Source organism: Mus caroli, unplaced genomic scaffold, assembly GCF_978045245.1.
Source record: "Mus caroli unplaced genomic scaffold, Mus_caroli_1 scaffold_2, whole genome shotgun sequence".
Taxonomy (NCBI): Eukaryota; Metazoa; Chordata; class Mammalia; order Rodentia; family Muridae; genus Mus; species Mus caroli.
Window position 1 is genome coordinate 66404439 of NW_028227257.1, and position 23625 is coordinate 66428063.

Below are 23625 nucleotides of genomic sequence, written 5' to 3' on the forward strand. Positions count from 1 at the left end.
TTCTTAAAGCTGCTAGAATGTTGGCAGCAAAGGGTGCATGGAACATTATGGAGCCTGGATGTGTACGCTAGCTTAGGGCAGGGCGGGACTGTGAGCGGTGAGAAAGGATGCTGACCAACCAGGGGGTAAATATTGTAAATAAGTGGTGCCTTTATTTAGTGTTATCTTCCCAAGTTGTGAAACTTTTACTTTTACTTTTTTTTTTTCTTCAAAATTTTTGCCTTTCTACAAAACATTTTCCTAACCACAGAGGTTGAAGAGTAAATATTAGAATTTGAGAGAACAGTTAAGATGGACATTTCAGCAGTAGAAAGAAGTGAGCTCCAAATGGTTTCTGTCAGAGCATGCTGTGGCAACAAATGCTGCCTGCTCACTGGAGAGAGAGCCGGACTTTGGGCCTGAGAGCTGAGGATGCTCTTTCTTTCTTTCTTTCTTTCTTTCTTTCTTTCTTTCTTTCTTTCTTTCTTTCTTTCTTTTTCTTTCTTAATGGGATTTTCTTTATTTACATTACAAATGTTAGCCCCTTTCCTGGTTTCTCCCCCTCTCAGAAACCCCCTATCCCATCCTCCCTCCCCCTGCTTCTATGAGGGTGTTCCTCCATTCACCCACCCACCCACTCCCACCTTCCCACCCTCAAGTCACCTACACTGGAACATCTATCTCGAGCTTTCATAGGACCAAGAACCTCTCCTCCCATTGATACATGACAAGGCTACATATGCAGCTGGAGCCATGTGTACTCCTTTGTTGATAGCTTAGTTTCTGGGAGGTCTGGTTGGTTGATATTGTTGTTCTTCCTATGGGGTTGCAAAGCCCTTCAACTCCTTTAGTCCTTTCCCTAACTCCTCTATTGGGGACCCCATACTCAGTCCAGTGGTTGGCTGTGAGCATCCACCACTGTATTTATAAGGCTCTGACAGGGCCTCTCAGGAGACAGCCATATCAGGCTCCTTTCAGCATGCACTTCTTGGCATCCGCAATAGTGTCTGGGTTTGTACTCCTGGGCATATACCCAGAAGATGCTCCAACATGTAATAAGAACAGATGCTCCACTATGTTCATAGCAGCCTTATTTATAATAGCCAGGAGCCGGAAAGAACTCAGATGTCCTTTAACAGAGGAATGGATACAGAAAATGTGGTACATTTACACAATGGAGTACTACTTAGCTATTAAAAACGATGAATTCATGAAATTCTTAGGCAAATGGATAGAACTAGAAAATATCATCTTGAGTGAGGTAACCCAGTCGCAAAAGAACACACATGGTATGCACTCACTGATAAGTAGATATTAGCCCAGAAGCTTGGAATACCCAAGATACAATTCACAAACCACACGAAACTCAAGAAGAAGGAAGACAAAAATGTGGGTGCTTCAGTTTTAGAAAGAGAACAAAATACTCACAGGAGCAAATATGGAGATACAGTGTAGAGCAGAGACTGAAGGAAAAGCCATCCAGAGGATGCTCTGTCTCTTTCTCAGGCCCTCTCTATGAATCTACGCTCGCACTCATGTTCTGTGCTCAGCTATCTCGCTGCCGTTTGCAGTTGCTGGATTGTTTCCCATTCTCTCCAGCCCTTGGAATACGGCTGGGTGAAGTGAACCTCAGCACAGTTTATAATCTTAGGAACCATCGCCACTTGGAGAAACTAGCCCTGGAACCAATGCCTTGCAGTCTATAAATTAGACAGAGACATTTAAGGTAGTGATGGTTTTATAGTTTTCAGATAGTCTTGGGCAAGAATACATAATGCAAATGCAAGCAGTCAATATTAAATATAATCTTGGTAAAGTTTCTAAAAGGCTGAATGTTAAACCTGCTTTCTTCTGACTGTTTTATATCTACGTATTAGTCTATCTACCTAGGGACTAGTCTTTGTTCTATTTCAAAGAATTTAATATGTCTTTTAGACTCATTGCCATCTGTTTGCCTTACTGACCAGGCTCTGAACCAGTTGTTTGAAAAAATCATGGCTTTAGACATTGATGAGCGCCATCTCCTGCGTCTGGGTCATGGAGAAGAAGAGCTAGAGACAGAGAAAGACTTTAGCAGGTAAGACAGCAGTGGTAATGATGGCACACGCACAAAAGAACTTTTAGCCTTTTGCCTCTTATTAGGTAAATACCAAAAAAAGAGGCATGGATAATCAAATTTCCTTCGGACAGTTCTGGTGTCCCCTGCTCAGTCTGTTGAACTGAAAGTGCAGGCATGGTGTGCTTATTACAGAAATCACCAAGTATATAAGAAGCTAGCGTGTTACACAGAGAGAACAGCACGGTGTCAGCCAGTGAGGCTGTAGTTTCTTGGGTTGGATGGCCTGGTGATAGCTGTGAACTCTTCCCATAGGGTTTCCTCTAATAAGGCCGCTGATGAGCATGGAGCAGTGGAGGTGGGGCGCTGGTGGCTCCCACTTACAGATGCAAACTTCTGTTCTCTCTCACCCAGCAGGATTTCTGATCCTGCTAGGTTTGAGTTCTAGACCCCACACTAGAAACTGCAGATAACATAGAGTGCATTTTCAGACTTTGAAACATTCTGCTCTTATGACACTTTGAGCAGGACAGTACTGTACAGAGTACCCCACCTGTCCACTCTGTGTTCTAGCCTACTGGTCTGCTCCAGAATATACTGTAACATATGGGAAGTTTTATATGTACAAAAAACTGACTGCTTGCTTGCTTGACTTTTCTTTCTACTCAGACTGCTAACATGTTTGCATACAAGCACTTTGCCTTCAGTTATACTTTAAATAACTTTTTTGTGATGTGGCCCAAAATATACTACTTATAGTTTACTTATCAACCACTCATAATTAAATTGGTCTTCCTGCTTTTTTCTTTCTCTGTGGTCATTTAGAGTTTCGATTATGCTCTCTTAAATTCTGTCTTTGATAGATAGATTTTTTTCAAAGCCTTTTCACTACAGATTTGCCTTCTTACCTGTCTGACAATTCTAGGTATGGAAGAGTTAATTATGTCCTAGCTCGAAGAATCGAACTTTTAGAAGAAGTCAAACGGTTACAAAAGAGTCTGGGGGTTCCCGGAGATGCTTCGTATACCTGTGAAACTGCGGGCTATTTCTTCTTGTATCAGGTACGCCTAGAGGGCTTTAAAGGAGACTTCATGGTACTTGTCTTAGAAGGAGAGTAGTTCGCGTCCTAGAGATCGCTCTTGAAAGGTTATTGTTGTTTTCATACTTTAAAATATTTGGCATTTCCAAAACTATTATGAATACCCTTTGTTTTTATTATTACTTCAGCGGTTGCAGCCTTTTCCTGTTTACTTTGTGTGTGCAGACAGCTTTGTGGAGTTGGTTCTCCCTTTTCACACTGTGGACTCCAGCAATTCAGCCCGGGTCGCAGGCTTGGTGACAAGCACCTTTACCCTGAGCCATCTCACCAGGCCCTGTGGTTTGGTTTTATGGTTCTGTTTTCTTTGTAAACAACTCCAAGCTAAATCCAAGATTGCTGCCTTTGAAGTCATTTTCCTTACTCCTTACTATTTGTATATCCCTCCCCCTCACTCATTATAGGAATGTAACTAAATATTCTACCTACTCAGTCATAGCAAAATACAAAGACAGAATTCTATGATGTCATTTATCAACTAACAAGGGAAAGCATATTGTTCTCTCTAGTACCCATAAATAAAGTATCTCTTAGAATTAATTTACAGCTGTGACTTTGTTAAGATTACTTTTCTAAGCATGAAAACTATTGAGAAGCAGGAAACCACATAAATGAATAAATGGCAAGTCCTTTGCATTATTAATTAAGTGAATTAGGAATAATCAAATAGTGTAGGCTTCATGTAACTTGTTCTCATTGGAGTAAGGCTGTTTGTATATTTTTGAAATGATCTAAACTTGAAATTTTTAATGAATTTGAGAGAATGGGATTAATCTTATCAGTGGCTGCACAGAGCGCTCAAGTGCATGCAAAATGAGATTTTATGGGGTTTGTGAAGCAAACAAGACATGCACTGTCTTGCAAAGTAGTCCACTTTAGATTCAGCCTGTTGAGCTCATTTTCTCTAGATTCCCTGTAGCTTTATTTAAAGCATAATCCAGCCAGGAAGGTACAGCCTGAGTTGTTCCTGCAGGTGATGTCCCGTTGGGAAGAATACATGAGCAGAGTGAAGAACTCTGGGAGTGCCTGCCCGGACGCTGCAGAGGTCGCCACGTTCTTCCCCTTCCATGAGTATTTTGCCAATGCTCCTCAGCCCATCTTTAAAGGCAGATCTTATGAAGAAGACATGGAAATCGCTGAAGGGTGCTTCAGGCACATTAAGAAAATCTTCACCCAGCTTGAGGTAAAGGTTTTCAATTTGTTTTCATCTTTCTTTAAACGTTTCTGGTTTATCTTTTTAATGAGGTAAATTAAATAGTAAGATATTGCAAATCAAATTGTTAATTTAAGAAAAAGTTTTGAAAATATTTACTGTATGTGTGTGTGAGAGAGAGAGGCAAACAGATAGATAGATAGATAGATAGATAGATAGATAGATAGATAGATAGATAGATAGATATTTGTGAGAGAGAGAGAGGCAAACAGATAGATAGATAGATAGATAGATAGATAGATAGATAGATAGATAGATAGATAGATAGATAGATAGATAGACAGACAGACTGACTGACTGACTGACTGACTGACTGACTGCACAGTATTACTTTGTTAGACCTAGCTTTCTGCATGACCCAGGTGAGCTTAAACTCACAGAAGTCTTCCCACTTCTGCCTTCTAAGTACTGGCATGCACTATCACACACAGCCAGATACAGTTTTTAGTTAAGAAATAAGCAAGAATTAAAATGAGTCATATCCGATACTACAATTTAAGAAAATAGTGTCCTTTTTATACCAAATTCATTGTGTAACTGAACATGACCTTAGGCCTCTGCTCCCTGCCTCTTGAGTAGTGGAATGGCAGGTGTATGCAGGTGTACACCACCACACCAGCTCATACAGCAGTAAGGCTCCACCCCCAGGCTTTGTGCGCAGTCGGCAAGCACTCTGCCAACAGAGGTACACCTCTAGTTCTCTGTCAGGAAACTCAGCAATAGTTCTTTGAATGGGAATTTGAGATAATTGTTTCTTAGTTGATCAGTAGACACAAAGTAAGGGTCCTGTATTAACCAGGATGCTTGATCCTGATATGAAAGTGAACTAAAGAGAGATAGAGAAGGCTCTGCTGCAGATCCAGGAGGGAGCCCCAGGACAAACATTCATTGCAGCAGGCTTGTAAGCCACCATCTTCAGGCTTGTTTCCTTAGTAAGAGTATGGAGAAGTGTCGCTCTAGGTACACAGAAGAGGGACTTTGTATCTTTTCTATCCCCTACATATGCTTCCAGCCCATCCCCTAGTATCTAGCACATAGTTGATAAATATTGATAACTTACGGATAGGTAGATGACTCAATAGGATAATGATGATTTTATAACTGAAAATTATAGTATCAAAATTATACTACTCAATGTATAGTAGCAGCTGCCTTCTTGGGGAGTACAGAGAGGAGGTACATACTATCTAACTTGAATCAGTTAAATTATTTGCTTAGATCATTTGAGAAACACAGCAAAGTGTTAAGAAAAAATAAATAAAGTGGGTGTGTGTCATTTTCAAGTCTGGGGAAAGCTGATATCGTCGTACCAGTCCATCCTCCGCCACAGCTGAGCTTCAGACTGGTCCTTGCAGATTCAATATTCTATGTCAGCTGACTTTTAGCTGAATTAAGCAGATCCTGAGAGATATGGTAGGAGTTGAGAAGAGACAAACCAGAGTTTAGCAAAGCAGAGTTCATTCTGCTTTGGTTTTATCTCCGCTGTTCCTCTAGCTCCTGTTAGACGGGCCGAGTCCCTGATGGGGTAACCCAAGTCTCTGGGCTCTGCCAACACCATGGCTCCTTCTGATCCTTCCTAGTAGGAGTGACAGTGACTTTCTTGTTGTTGCCAGTGTCTACATTGGCTCATCCCCTGGCTGACATTTTAGGCTTTGTCATTTGTACAACCAGTTGTTTACTATTTGATAGGAATATATGAGATAGTTTTTCTTTTCTTACAGGGACAATATAATAATGCAACTATATTGCTGGTTGGTATTTTATTCAGTGCTCTTTTTTTTTAATAATGAAAATAGTTTATATACAAAAAAGTCCAGATTGTAGTTTGAATATGACCTCTTATCTGAACTCACAGGGTACCAATAACAAAAAGAATTGTAAATCACTAGCCTTAGCTTTTAGTATTAGTATTTTCTTATGGTTCATTAGGTTTGGCTTATGTTTATGTATTATATCAGTAATGCATAATTACATAATAAATAATTATGTAATATATTGTGTATATATGTTCTCAAGAATTGTCTGACTGGGCAGATTGTGCCTGGATACACATAAACTTTATAATGCTAAAGTTGTCTCTGGGCCTCACTTTGTAGGAGTTCAGAGCCTCGGAGCTGCTTCGCAGTGGACTGGACAGATCTAAATACCTCTTGGTGAAAGAAGCCAAAATCATTGCTATGACATGTACTCATGCTGCCTTGAAACGACACGACTTGGTCAAGTTGGGTTTCAAGGTAAAGATGTAAATCCTTAGTTCATGTCCTCATTAGGTTTCTGTTTCTTGACTTCTTTCTTTTTGTCATGATCTAGATTGGTTCACTTCTTATGAAAGGTCTCATGTATAATTAATTGCTTTAATGGTCTCTTTAAAAGTAGATGGTAATGTAACATTTATATGATTAATGAAGTTAAATCTAATTTAATTTTTGAGTAATATGTCCATCAATTAATATCAATCACTTGATGGTCTTACCAGACCATCATTCTTAAGGTTTTATCTTTACTGAGTATCACTTGTTTAAACAGATATAAAAGCTATGAAAGTAATATTTCACAGTCCTATGCACCCTAGACATTTATCTATAAACATTATTCACAAAGTAAACATGCATCCAGTTCCCATCGTCTGTCTGTTGTAGAATGATTTTATTTATGCCATCAAGTGAGATATTAAAATAACTTAATATCTAATAAATATGAGCAGGATTGATGTTTATGACTCAGTTAAAGTTGAGCATAACAATTGAGTAATAAGTTTGAATTTTCAGTCTTTGGCACTATTAACCAGTAACTAACCAAAACTCTCCCCAGAGTACAGATCTGTAAACGTGTACCCGGTTGGTATGTTGTTGGAGAAAGAGTTGTGTACAGGTTTGAACGCCATGACAGCAGTTCATTTGTTGAGGAAAGTAGCTAACAACTTTAAGATACATAAACTCACTGAAAGATAGGACCAAGTAATTGCAAGGTGATAGAATGCTTGTTATCTTAGAGAGAAGGTTTCCCAGCTGTAGGGCAGGGCAGATACACTATCTGAGTAATGCGTAGTGCAAACTTACCCAAGTGTGACCTTGTCAGTTCTGCAAAATACTCGTGAGAATTTTCACCTGAATATTTTCTTCTTGGGACTAATATATATCTGTGGGTATATAAAATTTGATATTAAATTATATGAATTTAATAGCAAAAGATATCAGTATAGTCAATACTAGAATTTGTAGCTTGTTTTGTGTATAGCTTTGTATGAGGTCTAAAAATATTGCTTATCAAAATTTTGCTGATCTTTTCCAATACTTAAAGTGATAAGCTCTAAAGTTATTCCATGCAGGTACGTTTTTTTTTTTTTTTTTTAATATTTTAAATTTTGGTTTGTTTGTTGAGACAAGGTCTTGCTATGTCGCCTTGGCTGGCCTGGAACTTGCTATGTACACACCAGGCTAATCTCAAAGTCATAGAGATTCACCTGTCTCTGTCTCCAGAATACTGGAATTAAAGCTGTGTGCTGCAATGCCTCGCCTTAAGTTTTAAGTTTTAAAACTTAAAACTTTTAAATCTTATAAATAGATGTACTTTAGAAAAACCACAACTTCTTTGAGTAGGTCATGTCTAAGGATCTTTTTTTTCCATAAAAGAATTTGAAGAGTTGAAACAACATGATAATCTTTTGACTGTCAGTGGCTTAGAGCAGGAAGGGAATGGTGGAGATTCCCCAGCCCTTAGTAATGGTGGCTCTAGAGAGTGGACCCTAGAGAATAAACTCAGAGCCAGCTTGAAGGTAATATGATAGACTCTGGCAGTGTCTGAGATCCAAGTTTGAGGTGGAAGTGGATTATTGTGGTAATAAGACTAAGGAAAATGACCATGTGTACAGTCGATCTGACTAGCCTGTAAAGAATGTGGAGAACTAAACTGGAAAGAACCAATGTGAAACTGCCATGAGCTCCTCTTGCCATAGATGATGTTGGGACTCTTGAGGTTAAGGACATCAACTGGAAATTAATCAGGCTGCGAACTTATTTGCAGAGTTCATTGCTGTCTTAGTACAAAATTACTAAGGCTTTTTGACCACTATTTTGCTTAAGGTGATAATTGCTTGGCTTTTTAGCTACTCTTTGACAAGGTTTTCTTTTTCAGTATGACAACATTTTAATGGAAGAGGCTGCTCAGATTCTGGAGATAGAAACCTTTATCCCTCTACTTCTGCAGGTAAGAAATAAAGGGGAGAGAAATCATTAAGAATCCATGGGCATCCTGGCTACACTTAGGGTACTGATTGTCCTGATTCCATGCTCTCCTGACTCACTGTTTGCTGTTCCATTTGCAGCCTGAAAAAGCTTCCTCGGATCTATGCATGGCTCTGTATTCCCTTTGGGCACACTATTTAAACATTCATGGTTTAAGCCAGGCATAGTTGCTTTAATTCCAGAACTCAGGAGGCCAAAGTAGTTGGAACTCTGTGAGTTCAAGACCAGCCTGATCTACAAAGTGAGTTCCAGGACAGTCAGAGCTACATAGTGAGACCCTGTCTCAAAAAAAAAAAAAAGTAAAAATAAAAAAATCCATGGTTTATATCTACAACATAGTTTTAAAAAGATGACTTTCAAATAGGAAAATTATATTATTAGGTAATTTGGGAGGAAGATGAGTTCTTTTGTCTTTTGTTAGAGTTGTTTCTACAGATATTTCTAGTGTTCCATGCATACATTGCTTTTTGTAATTATGTGACTAAATTTTAAAACCAAGTAGTGTTATTTTAAGAATGTTTCTTGTTATACAACATTCTTTACTATTGAAGCATTACAAACAAAATATGGAATTATCAATACAAGACTCAAGCCCACTTAATCTACAGATAAGTTTAGTTATCAAACTTGCCTTTATAAGCTATCATATAAAAGTTAATGTGTATTATATCCAATGTAAGATAGAGTTCCTGGACAAGGGGTCATGTAGAGTAAGGAACTGAAGTTAGTATATGAAGCTCTTGATGGTTTTTACTCTCGAGCTCCCCCTCAGAACTTCTTGGCATACTTGTAATACCAGTGTTCACTTTGGCATCTTCCCACTTCTGTCCCTGGCCTTGCTTCTTCCTGCTTACATTTTGCTTAAGGGTGACCGTCACCTTCAAGGTGTCTTCTGATTGTCCTGATTGTCCTGTTAAAGGCCTTCACCCAGTCCTGCTTTTCACTCAGTCAGGAGCACTGGCACCCTTGCTTCAGTACCAGCCCATTGTGTAAATTCAGTGGGCTTCTTTACAGAGCTGCTGAAGGTTGGGAATCTGTAAGTTCATGATGTCGTCTGATGAACAGTTCTTGTGTGTGGTGAGCTAGAAACCGTCCCTAATGTATTAATTAAACTACTTTGGTGCTTCCTCCCATTTCGTTTCTAGAATCCTCAAGACGGATTCAGCCGATTGAAACGGTGGATTATGATTGGTGATCACCACCAATTGCCCCCCGTCATTAAGAACATGGCCTTTCAGAAGTATTCCAATATGGAGCAGTCTCTTTTCACTCGCTTCGTCCGGGTTGGAGTTCCTACTGTGGACCTTGATGCTCAAGGGAGAGCCAGGGCAAGGTGAGGAGTTACTCCAAGTCAAGAGTATAGGTTCCCTGAAAGATCTGTTACATAAAGTTTTAGCCTCCTCTACAAACCTAGGCACTTTTCTCTACAAATCTGTATACTGACCAAATGAATTGTTTTCTTCATTAAATTGATATTAAGTGACTGAAAAGGATTCGCTTTATCCTCTCTTCAAGACACAACGGAACGTAATGATAAAACCTAAAGCAAAAGTGAACAAGGGGAAGACACTGACTCTTTTTTTTTTTTTAAAGATTTATTTATTTATTATATGTAAGTACACTGTAGCTGTCTTCAGACACACCAGAAGAGCGAGTCAGATCTCATTATGGATGGTTGTGAGCCACCATGTGGTTGCTGGGATTTGAACTAAGGACCTTTGGAAGAGCAGTCGGGTGCTCTTACCTGCTGAGCCATCTCACCAGCCCCCAAGACACTGATTCTTAATGTTATAAGGAAAGCCAGCCACTTCACAAGTCCTCCTGTGTCTCCGCTTACAGGCCTTCCTGGCTCTGTAGTTTATGACGTAGCAGTAGTTTACACGGGAGCACAGGAGAGCTGTCAGCTTTGGAACATCTTCAATCCCCTATCTTTTGATTACTTGGAGCAAGGAGCCTAAAGTTTCCAAAGTATTAATCATCGTATTTAGGGACTAAGTTTGGCCACTAAAACTGAAACAGTGTGGTTCCTTGGAATGTCCTTGTGTATACTGAAGGGTCCCATCTTGTTAATCTTTGTGTTTGGGGTCTTTGTCTTGGGGCAGCTTGTGTAATCTCTACAACTGGCGCTACAAAAACCTAGGGAATTTGCCCCATGTGCAGCTCCTGCCAGAGTTCAGCACAGCCAACGCAGGCCTGCTGTATGACTTCCAGCTCATCAACGTGGAAGACTTTCAGGGCGTGGGAGAGTCGGAGCCTAACCCTTACTTCTACCAGGTAAGACAGCATGCGGCTTTGGAGTTTATCTTGTATATGCCTGGCTGAAGTACTATGGAATTCAGCAGTGCTGAGCCATGTGATCAGCTACCAGGAAAAAGAAAGATTGCAGCCTTTCCTCACGACTCAAAAGCCATCATTTTCAGGTGGATCAAAGAGACACAGAGAATAACTAAACTCAGTAGAAAGTAGGAAAAGCAAATATTGTCAAGTTTGTAATAAGGTAAGGAAGGGCTTCCTTGTTGAATCAAAAATAATTTTAAAAAAACTTAATTTGAGAAAAAATATATAAATAAAAAACAATATACTGAAAAGTCTTACTAAAATCTATATAGAGAACTCAGTTGCTTTAAAAAAAAGAGTATTCCAGAGAGATGGCTCAGCAGTTAGATGCACTTGCTGATCTTGCAGAGGACCAGGCCACCCACAAGACAGCTGAACAGTGGAACATAATATTAATTCCAGAGGATCTGGTGACTTCTTCTAGGCTCTATGAGTAAATTTAAACTATTAACCCAGCAGAAAAACACAATAAAGGAAAATACTTCACCTAGAGAAAAATGAGTGACTTCCTAGCAGTAGTAAATCACTAAATCAGACAGAACTTGATGGTGAAGCAGATGTGGGGAGAATAGACTCCTGGGTTCCTGCAGTTCTAGTAGGAAAATAATTTCCGCATTAATTGTCATATGTACTCAAAGCACTGTTCTCACTCCTAGTATCAAACAAGAAGTTGGATGAGTTTGTAAAGACATTATACTGAAATATTTTCACTACACATTATTTTAGAGGTAATTTAAATAGCTATCAGATTAAATTTTTCCTGTTATATTTCAAATATTTAAGTTACTCTCTCATATACTTGCAGCCTAGAAACAAATATGACCTTTAAATGGTAAGTCATTTAGAGTCTTATTCAACATAGACACACATTTCCTGATAGCTGCCTTTGAGGGTAGTTTGGGAGTTGGTTTATTGACTCCTGATGGCTTCATTACTTAATGTTTCCGAGTACCTGCCTGATCTACATGACAGTGTTGCCCTGAAACATTATCCAAGTTACTCATCTATTTCCTTATTTGTTGATTCTGTCTCTGGGTGAGGTTTCAGTATGTCAAGAAATAAGGGCATTCTCAATGATTATTGTTTTTGTTAAATGTATTTCTGAAGTATTAAAATCTTATCTGTCCAAATGTGACCACTGTATGTTTAAGTAATACATGTTTAAAAATTAGTGTCTGAGAGGAGAATAGATGGGATGTTACTAAAAGTCCCTAAGTTGAAGCAACCATGACTGATGTGGCCCAGCTTCTAAAGTATTTATCAAAATACGCTTTTTACTGTTAAACTTCACACCAGACTCAGGCAGCACCCCGAATTAACCAGTCTTCATTGCTCACATAAGACTGGTTTCTATTTGCTGAGAACTCAGTACATTAATCTTGCCCAAAATACCTGAATCCTCAAAACTGGATTTAATTCAGCCTTAGCATTTATTATATAAGGTCATTTTCATGGTCCCTGGTTTGTTCTTTTATCTATATTAGAGCTGATCCTTGGATAAATGTGTTTTGCTACCAATATAGAAAATGGAGATTTACACAGTCATGTGACTTCTCTTGTCTCCTGTCTTCCAAAGAACTAGAGAATTTAAATGAAAGAGAAAATTGAGACTGTCTGTCATCAGGAACCTGGATATAAATGGTGTCTCTGAAGTCCATCCAGTAATTTTCCTCTTGCCTTTGCCTAGCTTCTTATCTTTGTATTTTGCTTTCCATCATGTGCTGTGTTCTTGCTTTACTTTCCCATCTCCTGGCTGAACTCAGTCTCCACGGAGCTGGATTAAATAGCTCGGCATCAGATTTCTTACTTTGAAGTTCAGCAAAGCCCTTGCTTTTGTGCTTTCTGTCACCCATCTTTAACCAGAATTTCTCATTTAGCAGTAGGCCAGATTACCAGTTTGAGAGCACATCTTCTCACCTAGGTGAGTCCAGTGCAGGTGGCAACAGGAAGACAAAGAAACAAAGTCACAGAAAGATCAGGAAGCATGAGAGGCTAGGAAAGCCTCTGCACAGTGCGGTCAGCTGTAACACTGCTAGATCTTCAGCCAGTTAGACTGGATACTGTACAGGCTCCTTTGATGGTTTACCCCTTCATATTATATTGGTTGGAACAGCTGCAGTTATAGTACATTATAGGGACTATATATCCTGATGATTGTGGCCTCTTATTTGATAACTGTATGTCTCATATTACAAACATCAAGGTTTTATCAATATTAACCTAGAATAAGACTACCCTTCAACTTATCAGAAATATCCACCTATTAAGTTTTCACTTAAGGTATACTCAAAATAAGTAATTGATGGATAGGTAAGCCACTTTACGAAGTAGAACCAAAGGGGAGTTAATGTATTCTGTGGCTGTGTTTGCATTACAGAACCTTGGAGAGGCAGAGTATGTTGTGGCACTCTTCATGTACATGTGCTTGCTTGGTTACCCTGCAGACAAGATCAGTATTCTGACAACCTACAATGGACAGAAGCACCTGATTCGGGACATCATCAATAGGCGCTGTGGAAATAATCCACTGATTGGAAGGCCAAACAAGGTAGGTTTATGAATGTATATGTTTTCATAGTCATCTTTTTGTCAAGGAAAAGTTTGCAGTTTGCATTTACCCTATGTTGTTTATATTGCTCCACTTTGTCTGACAGACAAACTTTCTAGAAGGTCCAGGATGGCAGTATCTGTACAGGAGAACCAGAGACTTAATTCAGAATGTCAGTTTTTATGATTGTAGAAGGCTGTGTTAGGTAAGACAGACTAATATCAAATGAGCAAGTGAATTGGACATCTTTCATACAAGACCTACAAGTAGTCAATAAAGCATCCCTTTCCTGTAATTTTGTCTTCCCCATCATTAGCTGTCAGGAAGCTGTAAATGGAAACAGAGTAAGGGAGGGGGATGCAGTTCAGTCTAGAGTGCTTGCTTAGTCTGCGTTAGGTCCTGGGTGCCATGCTCAGCACCACTTAAACTCAGCGCTGTGGTGCATGCCTGTAAGCCCAACTCAGGTAAGGAGGAGGCAAGAAGATCAGAAGTTAAAGGCATTCCCCAGTTATATAGCAAATTTGATGCAGCTTGGGCTATATGAGATCCTGAATAAAAAATAAAATAATTTTTTTTAAAAAAATGCAGTATGATAGTTCTGCACATCAAGAGAATGGGTAAAATTGTAAAAATGTCAGGCAATGCAGCAGCTGGAACTTGGGGACTGGAGTATCACTGGTGAGTATATAAATTGAATCAGAAACTTTGTAAAGTAGTTTAACAGCTCATGAAGTCATGCATACACGAACAAAGCCCCACAGTTCTGCTTTCTGCAATGAAAACATGTCCACAAACAATATTGCAGCCAGTATTCAATGCAGCTTTATTTTAAATACCCCTAGAGTAAACGGACATCTAGTGTCCATTAACAGGCACATTCATTGATGGGAGCCTGGCTGCTGAGCAGCAGGACAGAGCAACCATCTCTGTACAACATGGAAAAGCCACGGAAGCCTCATGCTATTGACAGAAACTGCCTTTAAGACTTTATGGTTCTACGTTTGTGTGTGTGCAGAGCCTGCAGGAAATAAGGAAAGTAGATGAGGCACTGCCTGGAGCTGGAGGTTGCCTGCTTGGACACAACAAGGCATGAGGTGGTAGGCATTGTGGATGTAGTGGTTGTGTGGGAGTATATGGGAGTATATGTTGTCAGAACTCATTGTACATAAATTATACCTCTGTGAAGCCCACTTCCAAAGAAGTGTTTTCTAGACTTCCTTAAATCAGAGGCACCATAAATGGTGACTTATGTCATGGAAGCAGTAAGCTTTGTTGAATTCATAGAGCAGGGATGAAGACCTAAGAGTTAAAATTAGTGGCTAGAATCTTAATGAACCTCCCTTCATAGTAAAAAGTGCTATGAAGTTTGTTTGTTTTTTTGTTCGTTTTTCACTTTGACAAGAATGCTATGGACAAATGGTAGGGACACACATTGATTAATATGTGAGCATATTCTGCTATATTTTTGAGTATTTGGAACTCCACTCAATAAGCTGAACATAGCCTGCCTTCTGAGTCTGTAACATGAGTGGGAGTTGCAGGAGGACATGGTCCAGGATGCTTACCTTGCTTTAGCGACACTCACTGACTTGTTAGAGTTGATAGGGTTGGGTTTCTTCTGAGATCTTTTAAAGCAGAGATGCTTACCTCTCATACTTTGTTAGGATAATGCCTTACTATGCTTTTGAAAATCTACCACATCCTGCTTCGTTCCCTAGGTGACAACGGTTGATAGATTCCAGGGTCAGCAGAATGATTATATCCTCCTTTCGCTAGTGCGGACCAGGGCCGTGGGTCATCTGAGGTACGTGGGATACAGTCTGTGTGTGCTTACTAAAGCTTACTGTCTGCTTCTGTTGTGAGCTTCAGTGACAAAGTAGCTCTAGACTGGTTTGATTCATTGCTATAGTTAATCATTATGGCAGCTTGTAGTACTTTTTGTAGGAATAACACCAGACCCCTTATGTGGTTTATCACTGCTCTTACTACTGCAGGTTTGACTCATACTGTAATAAGTGTAGCTACTGTTCACATTCAGTGACGTGCAGAGAGAACTTTATGCCAGAGGATCTTGATTGTCTTGGATCTGTTAGAAACAGTGTTCGAATCAAAGGAGCTAGAGAGGAAGGGGCCTCTTATGGGACATGTTTCAGTGCGTAAGGCTTCTGGCTTTCCTCTCCACACGGTCTTTCCACTTCACAAGAGGATAAAGGAGCCCTTTGTTCTCCCAGGATTAAGAATGGTCCAAACAAACAATAACCTATTTTTATCATTTTTGTGATGTATTTATGTTCTAGAGATTTATGGGAGTAATATCTTCTTATTACAAAGCAGCCGTTGGTTTTATATAAATCTTCATCTCATGTGACTGACTAGCAAAACTCAGGCGAGCCAGAGTTCATTGTCTTAATTTATTCGATGGGTATAAAGAGAAGGTTCTCCAAGCGCTCATAAATTGTCATTAAGTCTAGATCTCTTCGGAGTTTAGGTCAGATTCTATTAGACTGATAGTCTTTATGTAAGAGGAACCAAAGACAAAAGTGTTTTAAGAAATTGTTGCAAAATGATAGCAGTTAGTTATCTTATTCTTGCTTATTAACATCTCAGACATACTGTTAGGTCTTTCCCTAACCGACGTAACCACTGTCTGAGTGGCCATTACTGCTGACCTTAGACCTCTCAGCTCCAAGTGTGCATGCTTGAATGTTATGTCCTCTTCTTCCTCTGCAGGTACCAGGTCTACATTTAGATGCATTCAGACAAAGCACCCATACATATGTACAAGGAAAATACACCTTTTTAAAAAAATTCAGTAACTTGAATTCTGTAGTGATCTCTGCCTAAGTCTCTGTAAACTAAAAATGCTTATGACTAGGTGGTGACTCAAAAGGTGACTTCAGTATGCCACGCATCAACAGCTTTCCTAATCCCACACACCCTTATCCTTCTATTATTTATCAATGTGCGAGCTTCTGGATATGCAGGAATCAATTCAGCTTCCACAGTCTCCACCGGTGAGTTTGGAGCCCAGTGTGAGGCACATTCAAGTAATTTAGGAAGATGCCTTTACCCAAATATACCCAAAAGGTCAATTCCACTCTTCTCCTGGGCTATGGGGACCACACTTGTAAAAACCTGTTAGCCATTACAATACCAGAGACTATGGTAAATGTCTGTTCACAAGGACCTGGACAGTGCTATTTGCTTGAGATAGAGATAGAGCTGGAGCCTCTTGGATGTGAGGAAACCACACAGTGGGAAAGTGATTTGTCAAGAACAGCTAAAGGCACTTCCTTCTTCCACCGATCCGCTCCGTTGTTTCCTAGACAGCACTGTTTACATGTTCTGTTCTATTTCTGTGGAAGAACTAATGCTAAGGAATTCTAGCACTTACCAGCTAGAAACATACATATATATATATATATATATATACACACATACATGTACACACACACATCCAGAAGCTAACACACTGCCAGTTGGGATCTTTGCATAACTCTACATTAGGAATTTGAAAAGAAGCAAAAGAAATTTCTACTATATATAAAACTGGTAAATTTTCTAAGAAGGAAATTTTTCCTTGATAGAGCCTGGGAATTTGTTGGCAGAAAAGTGAAAGCAGTTGACTGTTACAGTGAAGATAACTATGCAGTCATCAGTTGCTGGACCTGAGCCGTATGATTCTGCTAGGGCTCCTTGGATCTTTTAAACCCGTGCATTGGTTGTTATTTTGTCTCCTATGTGGGCACGCATGCCCAATAACTAACAAGGTGTTAGCAAAGAAGCACTCACTTGGTTTACTGATCAATATATTGGTTTGCTTTATTGTTATTACGTTCTCAAGGATTTTATTACAATAGTTTAATGAGACTATTCACTAGATTATAAAAAACAAGGAAAGGGGCTACATATGTACATTACTAATTTTAACCTAATTACTTTGTTTCCTAAAGGGATGTGCGTCGCTTGGTGGTAGCCATGTCAAGAGCCAGGCTTGGCCTTTACATCTTCGCTCGAGTGTCCCTCTTCCAGAACTGCTTTGAACTGACTCCTGCTTTCAGCCAGCTCACTGCCCGCCCACTGCATTTGCATATCATTCCAACAGAACCCTTCCCAACCTCCAGAAAGGTAGGCCTTTGTCACTGGGTAGAGCAATATGCCCCAGAGGGACAGTGGGTTCTCATCCACTTGACCACTTTAGGGAGAATACCCAGTCACTAATATGAAATGCTCTGTACACCAAAGAACCAAATTATATAAAAGTATATATCTGGAGTCAGCTGCGCACATCCATTATCTCATTAGATCTCAGCAGCTTTCTGAGGGTAAGAAATGTTAGAATTTGCCATATATCAGGTAGGTAGAAGCAGGCAGTGGAGCAAGGGTCCATGTTCTAATCAGCCCACAGCACCTCCTGTCACCCATCAGCCTGTAACCTGAGTAACCTGACTCAGTTCTTGCATTCTGGGGAGGTGGGGCAGGGAAGACACGTGCAACCTCAGGGCTGCACGCCCTCCCTTCTCTCCCTTCTCACCTGCTTCTTTGCAGGCTCTTCCTTCTCTGACACTTCTCTTGCCAGAGCTGCAGACACTGGATCATGCTCTGAGTGTGGCTGTTTTCTTCCAGCTGCAGACTTCACTGTTCTGCTCTTTTCACTTAATGAAATGTCCCAGAGATCTAGGAAATTCCAATAATCAAACAAACAAACAGTTTTATAAATATACTCAGTAAAACTACTTTTCACTCCTCTAAAATGAACAAAATAAGTTTGATGTGTTTGTTCTATGGTAGTGATGTTAACTATTTCTCTTTAAAGACATTTCTGATTGCTTGTCTGTTTGTTTCATTTTTAAGAAAAGCCATTGAGAGAGAAAGCAGGAGGGAAGGGTGGGAGGGCTGTGGAACAGCATCGCAAAGCTTTGATGCCACTCGGATGCCTCCCGTGCAGCTCTCCCTAGGGTCTTTTATAGACTTAGCATTACATGCCAGCTACTATAAGGTGGGGTCCTTTTTTTCCTGGAAAACTTGTCTTTATATTGATACACTTCCACATCAATCCCTACAGTAAAAAGATTTTATGTATGATCAGTGATTACAAATAGGAAAGTTATCAATTGTCAAGGTGACTGAAAGAGAAGAACAGATCTGTTTCCTTCACTTGCTTTGCTGTTTTACTGCTAGAGAGATCTTTCTCAGCAATTTTAAATCCATGAAAGTCCCCTCATCCCACTGCAGACCACAGAATCTAGCTCTCAGGGTGGTGCAGGTGAGGGGTCTGTGCTGCAACAGTGTCTCAGCAGAACCGGACAGATGCTGCAGAGCTTAAAAACAGGGATTTGAATATTACATCCATGGCTGATAGCTACATGTTAATAATAATAAATGTTAACATCTCATGCTTCAGAAAATATAAATAGGAGAAATGGTTCTTGTATTTTCATTCTGAAACATTGTAGGTCCTCTCTGGATTCTAGACACTGGTGGAAATTGTTGCCTTTAGACCATGCTGATCTAGTTCCTCTACTCGTGAGGTCTCATCTTATTCCTTGATATTAGTTCACATACGAAAATTCTTAGTTTACTTACCAGCCCAAAGATGAATTAAAACCTGATGACTGTGCAGTGTGCTGTCTTTCATTTCTCTGAATTTTATGAGGTAGTTTCTGGGCTCTGGCGTTGGATTTCATGACCTCCATACTCTAGCAGTTGTTACAGATTCAGAAATGGGCTTATGCTGAAATGGCAGCTGTGGTGGGTTTTATTCACTAGACACTTCTCTTTCTCTTTGCTGTCTTCTAGAATGGAGAGAGACCACCCCATGAAGTGCAGGTAATTAAGAACATGCCCCAGATGGCGAACTTTGTGTACAACATGTACATGCATCTGATACAGACTACCCATCATTATCATCAGGTGAGTTCTCTCCAGCTGTCAGAGGAAACTCCTCTGTAGAGTGAATAGTACTACTGATATGTTATAGAGAATCCATAGTTGGATATTATTATTTATGAAGTATTCATATCTTAATGCCTTTATATAAATTGGCATCAAGTACACAAGCTCAAAATGTACAATTTGATGCATTCTGTATTTATCACATGTATGTACTCCTGAAACTATCACCTTAATCTAGATAATGATCATAGCCATTGTCCCTAGTTTTCTGGTGTCACTTTGTGTTTCCTGCCCTTCTCTAAGCCCACTGGGGCTATCTGGTTAGCATAGCAGATCTTAAAATTAGACAGAATGAATGATTTCTGCCATTGTGGACTAGTCTCTGGTTTCTATTTTTTGTTTTGTTTTGTTTTGTTTTGCTTTGCTTTGTTTTTTTTTTCGAGACAGGGTTTCTCTGTGTAGCCTTGGCTGTCTTGGAACTCACTTTGTAGACCAGGCTGGCCTCGAACTCAGAGATCTGCCTGCCTCTGCCTCCCAAGTGCTGGGATTAAAGGCGTGCACCACCACGCCTGGCAAAATGACTATCGTGCCTCCTTGTCGGGGAATCGAACCCTGGTGTCCTGTGTGACAGGTTGGGATACTCACCACTATACTACCGAGGAATTGCACTCTGGTTTCTAGATACTTCACTAATGCCACGCCCAGTGTGTATGCTTACTTTGTCAGTCAGCTGTTACTCAGCCGTTTTTTTAAGTCATTCATATTGTTGCATGCTCTTCTCCAGGTGGTTGGTAGATTGTGACTGTTTCCATTGTGGGGTGTTACAAAGTAATTGTTGTGAAAGGCTTTGTACTTTTACCTCAGCTGAAAGAGTCTGGCTGATCTGTTACATGCACACTTAACTTCCTAAAGCCTAATTTTCAGGGTAGTTTCTCAAATAGAAGGAATTCTCTGTAGGAGTGTGCAAGTGTTCTCGCCCTGCATCCTCGCCCGCACTTGCCACAGGAAGCCTCTTTGTGAGCAGGAACAAGAGAGGAAGCTCAGTGAGCTGCGTGGGCTTTGTTATTGATGATCCGTTTGTATTTTGAGTTCGTTTGTCCTCATTTGAGCATCATTTCTGCTACAAGTTCCTTATCAAACATGTGTTTTACCAATTCTCCTTCCTAAATTGTAAGTTGGCTTTTTAAAAGCAGCTTTAGTAGAATTTTGAATTTTGATGCCTAATATAAGAAATTACTTTCCTTTAACTCATTTCTTGTATGTCCTAAAAATAGTTACTTTATCCCCAGTTGACGAAGACTCCCCTCCTCCAGTTACAGTTTGGGTTGCAGTGTTTACACGTAGAATAGGTTTCAGCTCCTTTCTGGCATGGTTCCATGCAATGTTGTAATTATTTGCCCATATTTGGATCTTCAGTAGTTTGACTGCCATTTCCTCAATAGACTAGTTTACTCTCCTTTAAACTACTAGTTGTGAGCTTAGTAAAGAACCAAACACACACTGTCCGCTGTGGCTGCCTGTCCCTCCATCATCTCCATGCTGCCTGCATTGCAGTGATTAGCATAGCAGATCTTAAAATTAGACAGGATGAATGTTTTATTTCCATTCTTTTTCTACCTAGACTCAGCCAGCCACTTTCCAGCCCTATAAAAGCCCGCTGTGATCCAGACAGAATGACTCCAACAGGGAAATTGTTTGGGGTCAATTTGGGAAAATTAGCACCTTACCAGTTTCAAGTCTGTCCCTTTGTAAACATTGTGTGTCTGCATCTCTTAGCTCTGCTCTGAGAGCCCATTGCTATTCTGAGTGGTACTTTTAAAATATTTTCAAATTTCCAACTAGCTAACAAAGTCCAGGAGGAAAGAAGCTATGGCTCTGCTCCAGGCTCTCAAGGCCAATGTTGAGAACAACTGGAGGCCTGAGCTCCCCTTCTCCTTCCCCGCCATGTCCTGGTCTTAAGATTGACGCTCCTCCCAGCTCCCTCAGTGAAGGTGAACCTTGCGCTGATGTGGCAGTTGATCCTAACCAACCACTGCACTTTCTTGGAAGCACTACCAAAAATTCCTTTAAAACTCATAACTTTTCATGTGGGTTTTTATTGATTTGTGACTTGTAGGCATAGTCTTTGGCATAAGCAGAACCAAGGTCATCGTTTCAAAGGTGCCAAATTGGTCCTATCAGATGGATAGCAGTGTTTGGAAAAGCGTAGCACAAGCAGTGTGTTCACAGCGTGGTGTAATATGAGAGCCTGATCAGCTTCGGGAGCCAGTGTTCTTGACTCACATCCATCTGTATTTTTTATTAGACTTTCTTACAACTGCCACCTGCCATGGTGGAAGAAGGTGAGGAAGGTCAGAGCCAAGAAACAGAAATGGAAGCAGAAGAAGAAACCGTGTCTGCTCAAGGTAACCTCACACCCAGTCCAACGGATGCCAGCCTGAGTCAAGAGACCCCAGCCTCTCAGCCTGACTGCTCCAGTCAGACTGAGGCTGCCTCCAATCAGACAGAAGACACCTCTGCCCCGTGTGACATTGCTACTGCAGCTGAGCCTGTCTCTGCAGCAGCAGAAGCTACCACCCCACAAGATGCAGCGTCTGTTTCCACAGAGACCAAGTAGCCTATCTGCAGCACAGCCTGGGACATCCATTTATAAAATCTAAGTGAGGTTACCTTTTGAATTTCATACTTAGTTACTGTATGGCTTTAATAACACCAGCTAATTTCAGTCCTTGTGGTTTTTAGCTGGTTTCCTTATTTTGTATATTTTTTTATTTGTAAATATTAAAAATAAACTCTAGTTTCATTTGTTCATTCAGAAGAGAAAATGATTTTGATTGCTGAATGTATCTGAGGTAATACCTGCATTAAAATTGTTTTCTATCAAGCATGTAAGGCATACTTGCCCTTTTTTCTTTTCGGGGTTTCATGTAGCTCAAACTGGCCTTAAACTCCCTGTGCAGCTCAAGATGACTTCAAACTCCTAACCTCCTGCTCCCTCCTCACTAATGCTGCTATTGCATGCACTCTGCCAAACTGGATCGTATGCTCTGCTGAGGATCAGACCCAAGCAAGCACTTACAGCAAGTTTCATCCGTGATATACTTCACATCTAGTAAACTTTTCTACAAAAATGGGCATAAGACACTAGAATTTACTCTCAGCGTTCCAGGTGGGGGGGTGGGGGGCACCATCCATAAGACACTAGAATTAACCCTCAGCGTTCCAGGTGGGGGGCACCATCCATAAGACCTAGAATTAACCCTCAGCGTTCCAGGTGGGGAGTGCCACCTTTTCTCCACCCACCCTGTCAGCTTCTCAAGCCTAGTGGCCTCCCCTCCCCCCTCTCTTTCTATAAGGATATAAACAGCCACACGGGAAAGCCCTTTGCAATCTATCCAAGAGCCTGCACATATTTTTTCCTCTGGATCTAAAAGTGATTTAGTCACCCATGTACATGTGGCCCATGGGCAGCGTGCAGCCAAGGACAGCACTTATACAGCCCAATAAAATTTTCAAGTGTTTTGCAATTTTTAAAAAGTATTTGCTTTTTAAGAATTACTTAGCTTCATTTTCTATGTATATGGGTGTTTTGCTTGCATATATGTCTGTGTACCACATGCATAGAAGTCAGAAGAGGGTATCAAATTCCCAGGAACTGGAGTTAACAGATGCTTGTCAGCCCCCATGAGGGTGCTGCAAATTGAACCTTGGCCACCAATACTCTTAACCCCTAAGCCACTTTAGCCCATTTGTGCTGTTCTTAAGTAAGAACTTTGTTACAATGCCAAAAAGTTGGACATGTCTATTTCTTCGTTGGAGTCTTGTGTATTGGTAGGGCCCACTTTAGACCTGAGGAAGTAGAACCTTAGACATAGGGCAGGTTCTCCATGCCACAGTTATCCGATAAGACTAGTGAAACAACTGGGGTTCGCCATCCAACTGAAAGCCAAGACTGTTGCAGCACCCAAGTCTGGGCTGTGATAGTGGTTGAACCTGGCTCCTATGTGCAGTGGAAGCCTGCTAAGGCAGCACTTCTGAGTTCTGTGCCCTGTTGAACTTCCTTGGTCAGATGGACAGATGCCTTAGGACTTTGTTACAGAAGTGTGGGCATCCAGCCAGCAGCTATAGTGGTGTTCTGAAGTTGTTTAGAGAAGTAGAAGTTCAGGCTATCTGTTCATCGAAATCTACAATGCATCTGGGTCCCCTGTTGGCTCCATGCACTTCATGGCTTGAGAGGCTCTCTGCACAGATTACTGT

General features: G+C 40.5%; 1 protein-coding gene across 1 annotated transcript in view; it reads left to right on the forward strand.

Annotated features, from left to right (window-relative positions):
* Positions 1-22255, forward strand: part of Aqr (aquarius intron-binding spliceosomal factor) — a 76151-nt gene extending 53896 nt beyond the window's left edge. The window contains exons 24-35 of the mRNA XM_021182080.3: positions 1947-2056; positions 2961-3096; positions 4105-4314; positions 6441-6578; positions 8479-8550; positions 9734-9921; positions 10691-10862; positions 13303-13473; positions 15192-15277; positions 17427-17601; positions 19273-19386; positions 21674-22255. Coding sequence (XP_021037739.1) covers positions 1947-2056; positions 2961-3096; positions 4105-4314; positions 6441-6578; positions 8479-8550; positions 9734-9921; positions 10691-10862; positions 13303-13473; positions 15192-15277; positions 17427-17601; positions 19273-19386; positions 21674-21985 — 1884 coding nt within the window. The 3' untranslated portion in view covers positions 21986-22255. The remainder of the gene's footprint in view (positions 1-1946; positions 2057-2960; positions 3097-4104; positions 4315-6440; positions 6579-8478; positions 8551-9733; positions 9922-10690; positions 10863-13302; positions 13474-15191; positions 15278-17426; positions 17602-19272; positions 19387-21673) is intronic.
* Positions 22256-23625: the final 1370 nt, after the last annotated feature.